The sequence below is a fragment of the Fukomys damarensis genome, unplaced genomic scaffold (assembly GCF_012274545.1).
Source record: "Fukomys damarensis isolate Sample0158 unplaced genomic scaffold, DMR_v1.0_HiC HiC_scaffold_28, whole genome shotgun sequence".
Classification (NCBI taxonomy): domain Eukaryota; kingdom Metazoa; phylum Chordata; class Mammalia; order Rodentia; family Bathyergidae; genus Fukomys; species Fukomys damarensis.
Genome location: NW_022900940.1, coordinates 548,007 through 559,823, shown reverse-complemented (window position 1 = coordinate 559,823; position 11,817 = coordinate 548,007). Strand labels below are relative to the sequence as shown.

General features: G+C 47.6%; 1 protein-coding gene across 7 annotated transcripts in view; it reads right to left on the bottom strand.

Moving 5' to 3' along the window:
- Slc41a3 (solute carrier family 41 member 3) overlaps positions 1 to 11,817 on the bottom strand; it is a 47,490-nt gene that overhangs the window by 25,760 nt on the left and 9,913 nt on the right. For 3 of the 7 annotated variants that reach the window (XM_010608057.3, XM_010608054.3, XM_019205107.2), the window contains exon 2: positions 11,109 to 11,408. In XM_010608057.3, the coding sequence (XP_010606359.1) occupies positions 11,109 to 11,381 (273 nt within the window). In that variant the 5' untranslated portion in view covers positions 11,382 to 11,408. Of the gene's footprint in view, positions 1 to 520; positions 587 to 3,305; positions 4,455 to 4,794; positions 5,586 to 11,108; positions 11,409 to 11,817 lie in introns of those variants that run through there. The other 4 variants (XM_010608055.3, XM_010608058.3, XM_010608056.3 and 1 more) reach the window with 4 other exon arrangements.

Below are 11,817 nucleotides of genomic sequence, written 5' to 3'. Positions count from 1 at the left end.
AAAAAAAAAAAAAAAAAAAAAAAGAATTCATGCCTGGTCACACTGGGTATCACACAACGATGAAAGGAGCTGTTCTGTACAAAGCTGACAAACAGAGACTGGCTCAACTGTGTCCCTCCCCCAAATTCATATGTCAAAGCCCAAAGACCCAGTACTTCAAAAAAATTATATTTTTAGAGATAGATCACTAAATAAATGAGTAAGCTACAATAGGATCAGATAGACATGCACTCATCCAACATGACCAGTGTCCTTACAAAAAATTAAGACACAGACAAGCACTGGGGGACAACCATATGAGAACACAGGGAGAAGACAGCACCTTAAAATTCAAGAAATCAACCATGCAGATACCTTGATCTCAGACTTCCAGTATCCAGATGCAATAACAGTAATAATAATGATGATGATGATAATAAATTTCCATTATTTAAGCCACCTGGTCTGGTCTGTGGTACTTTGTTGCAGCAGCCCTGACAGACTAACATGAATGATAAAGTGGAAAAATACCAAGACTCACTGTTCATCCAGGGAAGTAACCAGTTCTGGAGCTGCCGTATTTCCAATGTTATCTGTAGAGATAAGACTGTTCCCACAGTCATTTTGATGTGAGTTTTCTATTATTTGCAGCCAGAAGCAAATCCACAGACAGATACCCAATGCCACACCTGTCTTATCCACTGTGGAATGCATAATTAATGTCACACAGTCACTTCAAAATTAACATGTCCAAACTCCAGCTTCTCTCAGAGGCCCTTTTGACAGCCCCACCTCTTGCAGTTCCAGGGTCCTTCCTGCTTTGCCAGCCATGACTTTAACCCTTCTTGCACCTAATCAAACATTCATGTTGTCTTAATTTAAAAATTCTGCCACTGCCCTCCATAGTAACACTTTAAAGACATTTGTTCCAGTCATTGGAGGGCTGAAATCCACCAATATTGTTGGTTCTGGCATTCAGGGGACTCTGAATTACAGCCCCAACCTTCCTGCTCTCCTTGCTGCCCCAAGGTTCATCTTCCAAGCAACACTGATACTAGTGAGCTCTGTCACACAAATATAACCAGGTCACTCAACCACTTATAACCATACACTGCTAATTCTGTTGAGCACACAACCAACACACTTGAGTCCATACATGCCCCTGAAACGTATTCAAGAATGTTGTGAATAGCATCACACCTCTCTAGGACCACAAGTCTTCCACAGCATTAGAAGGAAAGGAGAGGCAGGGACAAAGTGGGATGTGAAGGATCTGTTGGGGTGGAGCATGCTTGGGACCAGTCACACATGGGCACTGACTTTCAGTTCATCGGCTACACACACAAGCTGTGAGATTTTCCACATCTCAACGTGACATTCCAATAAACAAATATAATACTTATCATAAAATTAGCAAGGAAGAAAAAAAGGAAGGAATGAAGGAAAAAAGGAAAGATATATATAGAGACAAACACAAGAAAATAGAGAATACAGAAAGGAAAGAAGGATGGGAAGGAGGGAGGGAAGGAAGCTAACCAACAAAAAACAAAGACCCCTCTGCATTCAGGGTATGCGTCAAGCTTCTGGACAGAGCAGAGCCCCTCGATGGCCCGCAGTGTCCCTGTCCCCATGACAGTGGTCATCCAGTGTTCCTCATTCTTCACCAGTGCACAGTCATCCAGCTTTCTTTGCACACACAGTCCTTTCCCTGGAATGCTTGGGTCTTCCAAGGCATCTTGACAATTGCTACAGCAGCCTTTCGGTTCCAACTTGGACTGTGCTGCTCCCTCTGCATATCTCTGCTCTCCCCCTGGAAGTAGGAAATGTTCTCTTCTCCTACTCACTGTGTCTCCTCCCTGCCTAGCTTTTCCAATTGACAAACACCCTCCAGGCTACAGCAATAGAGGCAGCAAGAATCCGGTGTGTGTTCCTGAGCTGCACTCAGAGGTCCCAGCAGTGAGGGGCTGAGGTAAAGGAGCTCGAAAGCCAGCCCCACACAAGGTGGCTGCAAAAGTGGAGGGTCAGACCTGGCACAGGAAGATCAGTAGAGGGGTCTTAGGGAAAGGGGTGACAAGCTCTCAGAAAGGCTGTAGAGTTGAAGCCATAGGAAAAGGATGGGTATCTAGGTCACAAGCCAAAGCAGCACAAACTCTCCCATAGTGAGTGGGCGGCGGCACCAAGAGGCCCACATGTCCCTCTCACGTAGGCAGAAGCTGCCACAGAGGACAATGAGACAAGGTGGACTGGGTGACACTGGCCACCCCTCTCCAACTCAGACAAAGGCACAGAAGGAGCCAGTGGGCAGCCCCCATCACGGAGATGCTGGGGCTTCGGAGGAACATGAGACACCATGTGGGATGTCCCTGTGGTTAAATTCAAATGCACAGATTAGAAAGTAGTACTGGGACTGAGGATGTAGCTCAGTGGTACAATACATACCTGGCAAGCACAATGCTCTGGGTTCCATCCCCAAGAACACACGCACACACACACACACAATTAAAAATAAATGAATAAAAAGAAAAATCTCAACATATTCATGTTTATATATACACAGAAAATAAGTCTTGGTATGAAACAAAATATTGACTGAAATTTTCATGGGCACCTTTCCTCCATCACTTACATCTGTTCTGTTTTTTCTAAAATAAAATAACACTCCAATTCTGAATAAATGTTGGAGTAGACAGGCAGCAGAACCCCTCAGTCATCCAAACATTACAGAGACCAAACTCAGGGTATACACAGAACACAAGGAGTGAGTGTCTGTCAGCAAACACCACTACCAGATGGTGACTGCCACACTCCTCGCTTGCCTGGACACCCCTGCCAGACTCTGTCCTTCCCCAGAACCTAACAGGGATTCCAGAAGAGTAGTCTTGCCACAGTTCTGCCTGTGCCTACCACCCCACTCCATGGGGACGACACACATGCACTCAATCATCTGCCTTATAAATCTGTGAGACAGGTGATCCCTGCTCTACAGATGAGGAAACTGAGGCAGAAAAAACTAAAGATCCCATCCTGAGGAGCTTGCACTCCCTGCACAGGAAGGAGGCTAAGCACCATGGGTTGACAGGGGCCATGCAGGCTCATCTTAGGGAGGATCATCAGAATCTGCGCTGCTCTGGGACTCAGATGCTGAGGTGCTTAGCGGACCCTTCTACCAGCCCCACCGAGAGGACTCCTGGGCAGCAAGGCCAGACTCAGGGCTGCTCCCACCCATGTAGGCCCCATGTGTCCCTAGCCTGCCCCACCTGTGGTGCCAAGAGACCCTCATCCTGCCCTCCACTCCATCCCCTATCTCTCTGGTACCCAAGACACACCTGGACAATATTCATCATCAGGCCAGCAGCCAACATGCCCAAGCCAGACAGCAGTATGGGCACTGTAACCTGGCACGCTGTGGTGAAGACGGTCTCAGGGAAGACCCCATGGGGGGACCGGGTGAACTCACAGCTGAAGCCTCGCAGCTTCTTGCCCTGAAAGCGAAACTCCAGGTTCAGCTGAGTGACTACCATGACCAGAGTGTCATCCACATCCCCAGAAGCAAGAAGTCCGAGCTTGGATGCTTGCTGTCCTCTCTTCTCCTCCCCCACACAGAGAGCAGCTTCTAGGAAGTTGCCAGGCGATCTGTGCCTGGAGCAGGTTCCCTGATGGCCCCTCGGCCAAGGGCCAGAGCAAACAGGTAAGGGGCAAAGGCCAGCGTGGCTCAGAGGCTCATCTGGAGACCGCCAGCTCTCGCTGTCCACTCCACGCAGGTCAGGCTCTCCTCAGGGAGTGGCTGTATGTCAGCCGGGAGCTCACTCTGCCAGGAAGGCTGGCTGTTCCTCAGTGGTGACCTTGACATTGTCCAGCAGCCCGGTCACGCTGGCCAGGCTGGACAAAGACAGAGCCCATGTGGGCCAGGCCCTGGTGTGTGCCCACGCAAAGGTCTCTCTCCTCCTCCACGCGTATGCTGCTCTGCCCTTGGCAGAGCAGGGCCTGAGAAATCTCAGTCAAAGCATACTGTTCCTGGGGGCACCTGAGAGGAATTTTACCCTTCAATGTCAAGAACTCTACAAGTCCCCAAGAAGGAAGCCATGCCTGTGGTCACTTCAAGCACTGTCCAGGGGGCTGACGGTCATAGGAAGAAGTTGTGTTAATGGAAGATAGAGCAGTGTTCTCCTTCAAAGGCCTGAAGGACTTGTCAATGTGCTTCCAAGTGACCTTACTTCCTCCATCTAGGAAGGTCAGACTCTGCCCTCCTAACCACCCAACCCAGAGAAGGGGAGGGGGCTGGGTAGGATGCCACAGTGAGCTCCCAGGGATTCCACAGTTTGATGCATCCTCTGTGCACCTGATGGGCACAAGGGACAGAATGTCCAGGCCTAGGCAGAGCATGAATTGAGGCCACAGACAGCAGAAACCACCTGAAGCGGAGGGTCAGGCTCACACCTACTGACCCAGGGCTACCCCATGGGGTCTAGGACTCACCTCTGCTCATCTTCCTAACCTAGCACTCTCCACCTTTCCTCATTCTCCTCTATCAGCAGAGTCTGTCTCACACTCAAATCCAAACCAGCCTTGTCTGGAGCCCCAGCCACCATCAGACTCTCCAACCCTAGCCTTTCTCTCCCTACATAGCCCAGGCAAGTTTCTCCACTAACTGGTTCTGCCCAAGACCCAGGAGTTCCTCTCACTGTTATCTTCAGTCACACCCCTCACATATTCATTAATCTAACAGATATTTTAAACTCCTCACAGGAGCCAGACTTTCCCACTTTTCTTACTGGGAGTTGACACTTCTGTCCCTCGCCTTCCTTTCGTGCTTACCTGAATATACTGGAATGGCCTCTGTACCGGACACTTTCTGAGCCTAAGAAACTGACAGCTCCCACTGCCTATCTCCTGGAATGGTCACGTGCAGGTGGTGCGGCTGATACTCCCAGCTGTGGTCCCAGCCAACAGGCAGCAGCAATCTACCAGTCATGTGAGTGAACTGTCTTGGACTGAGACCAGCACTCAGTAAGCTGCCCCTCAGCTGCTAGTCTCACAGAGCCCCATCCAAGTTTCAGGTTCACGATCAAATTGAATTACCAGGCTTCCAATAAGCTACCACGTTTTGTTGTGCCTTGTCTCAAAGCAGTGAGTAACTGGGACCTCTGGGAACTATCTCTGCTCTTGTTTCTGCCGGCCCCAGATATATCCAACAACTCCCGCACTCTCACTCTGGCCCGGACTTTCCCTGTACTTCAGACCATCATTCTCAGTTGCTTATAGGGAGGAATGAGTATAACTCAAACTCAGCCAGTCTGTCACAATCATTTCTTCCAAATTCACCTCCACTAAGTTTCCTGCCTCAAAGAACATTCTGTCAAGCCTTACTGAATGAACTCCACGTCCAATCTGCCTGTCTGCACATCTCTCCCACATCTGCTCCTAGCCCATGGACACCAACTCTGCCATGACTCCTAAGAGCCCCCAATCCATCTCCCACCAAAACCAATGCATGCTCCTGTAAGAATGATCACTTAGGCAGTGTAAGGAGATGGCTTGCTTGAATATCTACAACAAATCTCACTTCATGACCTAAGAGAGAGGGATGTACAGCCCCTCCCAATCTGGAAAGACACATCCCTTTTATCTGTCCACAGTCTTGTGCTGCAATTTTCTTTGGGAACCTCTGCAGCAGGTTTCCCAAGCATGACTTTAGTAAGCATGTCTCCCTCCCTTGCTGAGAAGAGAACCTGGCTGCCTCACTCCAGGCTGCAATTATCAGAGTAGGGCAAATCATTCCTTAATTTACTCAACACACTACAGTATTATTCACCGTGTAATCTTCCAGACTCTGTCTAAGCACAAGGGTGCCAAAGAGACATGTTTAGTTTTCCAGTATGGTAGATAATCATGACAATGAAAGTGGAATTGTGATGATAACCACTCTAAAAGAAATCCACTGAGTAGTGACAGCAGAACAAGATCAACTGCAAGCAAGCACTCAGTAACCAAGAAAAGAAGGAAGGATGGAGGGAGGGAAGAGAGAAGCAAAGGGAATAGGAAGAAGGAAGGGAGGAGGGTGGAAGGGAGAAAAAAAAAGAGGGAGAAGGAAGGGAGGTAGAAGGAAGGCGGGCAGTTGTGCTCTGTAGTTCCTTTTGTGAAACAATCTATTTCTCAAAAGTCTTTCATAATCAAGCAATCACTAGACTCTCAAAACATCCCCAAGCTTTTCATTCACACGGAGTACAGCATTAGGTTTTTACAAATAAGAAAACAAAGGCCACAAGAAGTTCTGCCCCAAATTACAATGCAAGTTAACCCTGGAGAAGAGCCTAAGACCCTGACTCCACTCTCCTGGCATTGGCACCCCTCACGACCCCTGCTCAGGCCATTCATTACCTGTGGTTTGGAGGATTGTTCAAACATGGGCTGGAAGCACTTAAGAGTCTGGGAGAAAGGGCTCCATCCTTTCAGTCTTTGTCTTTCTTTTTTTCTGAGATAGGGGCTCATTATATAGCTCAGGCTGGCCTCAAACTGCTATGTACTCCAGGAAGATCTCAGACTCAAAATCTTCCTTCCTCAACTTCCACAGTGCATGAGCCACTGCATGAGCCACAGCTGAAATGGGGTATTTTATGAAAAAAATGCTACAGGAGTCAACTGGGCTCAGTGCATCAGCTGATTAAGGATAGAAGCCCTTGAGGCCAGCCAGCTTCTGTGGCTGTTGAACACTTTAAGTCATATCCTCTTCCCAAGGCTCCAGACAAGAGTTTATTCTCCCCAGGCATGCCCACCTCCTGAGGAGTCCTTATAGTTTGGGATGTGCGGTCAAACCTTCTAAAAAACATATAATTGTGCACAATGGATCCTAAACCTTCTTGTCAGTGGAGGAAATATAGAAATAAAACTATATAATATCATACAAAAAGGTATCTGACATAGTTACAAATTATGACAAAAATGTTTCTCAAATTTGTTTTAAAATTGAGTGAGAATAAGATTACTGACATTTAGAAATGGGAAGAAAGGAGCTAAAGGTGTAGGGAAGGTGGGATGTGTAGGGGAAGGGTAATAAGGGAAAAGAAAAAAATGTGAGATAATGAAAAGATGGAAATAAAGTGTTTGTAGATGGGGAGGGGGAGAGGGGGTAAAGGGAGGGCAGGGACAAGGGGAAAAAATGAGAACCACGACCTGTCATATAGAGGTACAAATTCCCAACAATAATGTAACTGTACTGTATCCCTAAAATGTACCAATAAACTCAATTAAAGCTGAAAAAAAATTAAAATTGAGTGAGAAATAAAGACATCCCCCCCCACGCACACACATACATGTACATAAATGAACATACACACCTGAATGTGGTAAAAACTTTGGGCTGGGCAGATGTGACGGTAACCTCAGCTACTCAGAAGGCTGAACAATGAGGCTGCAAATCTGAGGCCAGCCTGGGCCACTCAGTGAGACCCTGTCGCTGAATAAATAAATAAATATATAAATATATAAATGGCTGGGATACAGCTCCGTGATTAACTTTTAACTACTGTAATTATTGGCTTTTATAACCACCAAATGAAACCATTGCCAGAAATAAACCAAAGAACATATTCACGTGAGCAAAATTACTTTCTTGTAAAACTAGAGAACACTACATGTCAACACAGTTTATTGGGCCATATTCTGGAAAATGAAGGCTATGATTTTTAAAATAGTTCAGTAGCACTGAGGAAAAATCTCAAAGAGCCTGGAATGAATTCCAGGCTACACTGAACAGCTGGAGGAGCCTGAGTCAAGCATCATGTGGTTTCCTCGGTGACCTTGAAAAAGCCCACCTTGCAGTCCCTATGGGGACTAGGACAAGATCAGTAGTTTCCAACCCATTATGCACATTGGCACACCTGGGAGGGGATGGGGGCACTGCTCAGTAGCAGGGTGTGCACTTAGCACGCAAAAGACCCTGGATTCTCTCTCCCTCTTTCACGCACACATAGGATCTCACCTACACAGCAAAGAATCAGGACCCCCAGGGCTGGGCATGAGTATCTGAACCCGGGACCTATTCCGACTCTGGTGTTCAGGGAGCATCTTCTCAGGGGCGGCTCGGCACAGGTCTCTATTCCTAGCACCCAGGGGAAAGAGTTTGTTTCCCCAGGAGCAGGGTTCTGGACACCTCAGGGTCACCCTGAGCCTAGGCTAATTTTGAGCCAGGTAGCCATACTTCAAAGCCTGGATGCTGCTTCTCCCCCTATTCAAGTCTCAGAGATCAAGCTATCTGAGTTTTAAATAACTGCAAAGATCTTCGCTGTTTCTGATCTCAGACAGCAGAGCCCACCCACAGGCGACAACGAAGACCTCATGTACTGGCCTGACTAGCTGGCCTGCCCACCATTTCCAGGCAACCCCTGTGTCCATCCAAGCCTCCTCTCTAGTGTCTCCTTCTCTAGAGACCTTCTCTAGCCTCCCTCTCCAAAAGGCCATTCCCACCATCTGCACAAGCACATCGCCCTGCTTTGTTTTCTCCCTGGCCCTTGCTGCTCTCAAGCACTGATTTACACACTGGTGTCTGTCTCTCCGCTCAACTAAGTACCACAGAAGCAGGGCCTGACTGTCATGTCTCCCATGGCACCAGAATAGAGTGTGCTGCCTGAATGAATCAATGAATAAATGAGCAAACAGAATCACAGAAACAAGAAGAAACCCAGGCAGCTATTTTCAGGCTGAGTGTTATAAGGCTGAAAGCAATTAGAATCATGCTGTTTTACCACGTAGGGGAACCAGAAGGACTTCGAATGATCTAAACACAAGTTCTTTTCTCCATTCTGCTTTCATGGATAAGGTCCCTAGCTAAACAACACTTCTTATCAAGGGACTCAGACACTGTGCCTAAGTGTCTCCAAGTACCAGACTTCAGTTTCTGCTAGCCTGTGTAACCATTCAAACAGGCCAGTCACACCCTCCTGCAGGAACCAGGACTCCTAGCCCCATTCCTATAGAGCCCTGTCTCTACAGCTTATGCTCACTCTGCTCCTGAACAGATCCGTGTAGGGTGTGATGTGCTCCTCTCCAGGCCGAGCGATAGACTAAGAAACTGCTGTTGCTTACTTCTAGTGTTGGGTGCTGTGCCATCCCCATAACCCTCCCTCGCCAACGGGACAAAAAGAGGTGACCATAACAACTGGCATTATGAACAGATGAGCCAAACATGACCCAAGATACCTGGACAGCTCTGATGAAGTCCTCTTTGCTAACTGGTTCCCAACATGGCAAAGGCCTCCTGAGGTGGACCTGCCCATTGCTGCCCACTTGACCTTGAGCTAGCTCTGTCCACATTCTTTGTCTCTCTTTGGGTGCTGCCATCTTCACTTGCCCTAAAGTTGTTCTCACTGTCACAAGGAGAACTATTCTTACCTGGCTGTATCATAGGGAGCAGCTTGTGTCTGGCAGGTGCTCCCTGGCACTCCTGCCACCTGGGTGGACTTACAGATTGACTTAAGAGATGAGATCCCTGGGACCCTGCCTGGTACCCAGTTAAAACAGTGAACCCAGCCCAGTATCAGTTAAAATAGGACCTTCAAGGAGCGGGACTTATTTTCCAAAACTTACTTAAGGAAGAGTGATCTTCCCATGGTTTCTCCTTGAAACAGTCCAATGGCCTGTCCCTAAACTGGGAAAGAATGAAGAATGCCTCGTAGTAGGTGACCACCTTAAGGTGGGCCCTCCACCATGATTCCCCATCCTCATCACTATTACTGAAATGACTGCCGATCAACAGCTGTTAATGTTCTGTTGCTGTAGATGTGGTTAATATAATTCTGGTCAATGCCTAGCAACAGTCTCTCAGTCACAGGTGACCTTCATTTTCCAGATTCCCCATGAGGGACTGACTCTGCCATCAGACACAGTTAGATTTTAACTGCATCTGCCTTTCCCCAAAAGCACAGGCATGACATACTTTGATGGCCACCTCCTCCAGGAAGGCTCGCTAGACCGGCTCATGAAGGGTGTACAGGTAACAGGGGAGCCCACAGGAAGAGAACGGGTCATCAGGGTTAAACTTCTAAAACTTACCTGCTGAACTAGGGACCATTCCAACACTGACAAGTAAAGCAGCAGCAACTGACACTTTCTGTATCTACAACAAGAATACATGTCCAACATCTCTGGGTCTTTTTAGGGTTCTGGAGGCTACGTTTTCCTCACTGACAGGTTTTACTTATGCCCATTCATGCTGTCACTTCCAAAGCAGCCCACTTCAAATGGGACCCTTTAACTGAAGTTTCTAGAATCTCTCCTAAGTGAAATCAGCAGGTATTTCTATTTGTCCCCTCAGAAAACCCTCCTGAGGGGACAAACCATTCCACATGGCAAAGAATCTGAACAAGTGTCAAAAGATAGTCAACCTTGCTCACTCATCAGTCACGCTAATCACATGATAATGAGGAAGGTGGGCAGCATCCCTCCACAATAACCCCACTGCCTCCAACTGCTTGTTACTGACATTCTTTTTGTTGTTGTTGTTGTTGTTGTTATTTTTGTACCAGGGATCGAACTCAGGTCCTTGCGGTTGCAAGGCAGTCACCAGAACCACTGAGCTAATCCCCGGGTGTTACTGACATTCTTATGCAACTGATTCCCCAAGAGTGTGGAACAAAAACAGTGACTGGCTTCTAATCAGCAGAAGCAAAGCTGATGGGGTAGGAGCATGACAGTCTTGCTAGTTAACTGTGCCTCCTTTGTAGGTGGCATACTTCGATGAAGCAGCCTCAGGAGCTACAAGAAAAGAACTTTCTGTTGGTTAAGTCCCCAGTGTGTGGTACTCTGCCACAGCAGTCTGAGCAGAACGACGTAGTTGTTAAAATTAAAAATATCTCAGCAAAGCAATGATCAAATACATTTTGGTACATCTACACAATGGAATTATACCATGCCTGAAATCTAAAATTATATGAGCTAACAAATTCTCTTTTTCAACTTAAATTGGGTTAAACTGAACCTCTGTCACTAGTAACCAAAGAATGTTGTCCAATATAGAGAAAAAGTGGTTTTTACAGAGACCTTCCCCTTGTCCTTCAGGCTGGACCCAATGTGTGGGTCCTACTTCAAGACTGACTCTGGACAGCGGCCCCCAACCCCACGGAGTTCCCACTTACCTGGAAATGGTTCAAAAGTATGCCAGCCCAGGACAGCCCCAGGCCTGCAAATACGAAGGGCACTGTCACCTGAAGGCCAATGGTCAAGGCAGTCTCTCTGCTGGGCTCTGGCTCCAGTGGTTTGGGGGCCACCACCTGGTTCTCAGGGACTCCCAGATACCCATCCTCTGAGGTCTCAGGGCATCTTCCTGTGCTGAGAGGGGGTAGTGGCTCCAGTTCTTCTGCCCTGCCGTAGCCTTCCAGCCTCCTCTGTCGGGTCTCTGTCTCTTCCATTTGCACACAGCTTAGCCCCTGGCAGCCCTAATCCGGGAGATACAAGCAACAAGGTTGGACTGCAGAACTTCCACCTCCCAGCAGGCACCAACTCCCTGTGACCCCCTCAGGCCTCTTGCAAAGGCAGAAGCTGGTGCCATCTCAATCCACAGTCCCTCACTGGAGACCTGCCCATATGTCTTCCTACACCCCAACTTACAGAAGTTTGTTATTTCATATGCACAGGTGTGAAAGAGAAGCACACGTATGCAAGACAGCACTAATATGTATGGAATGGAGTCTGCAGAAACAGTGAATGGAAGCTGTACACCAACGGGACACACCTGTAATCTCTGCCACTAGGGAGACCGAGGCAAGAGAATTAAACATTTGAGCTCAGCCTGGGCAATTTAGCAAGACACTGTCTCAAAAAAAAAAAAAAAAAAAAAAAAAAAAA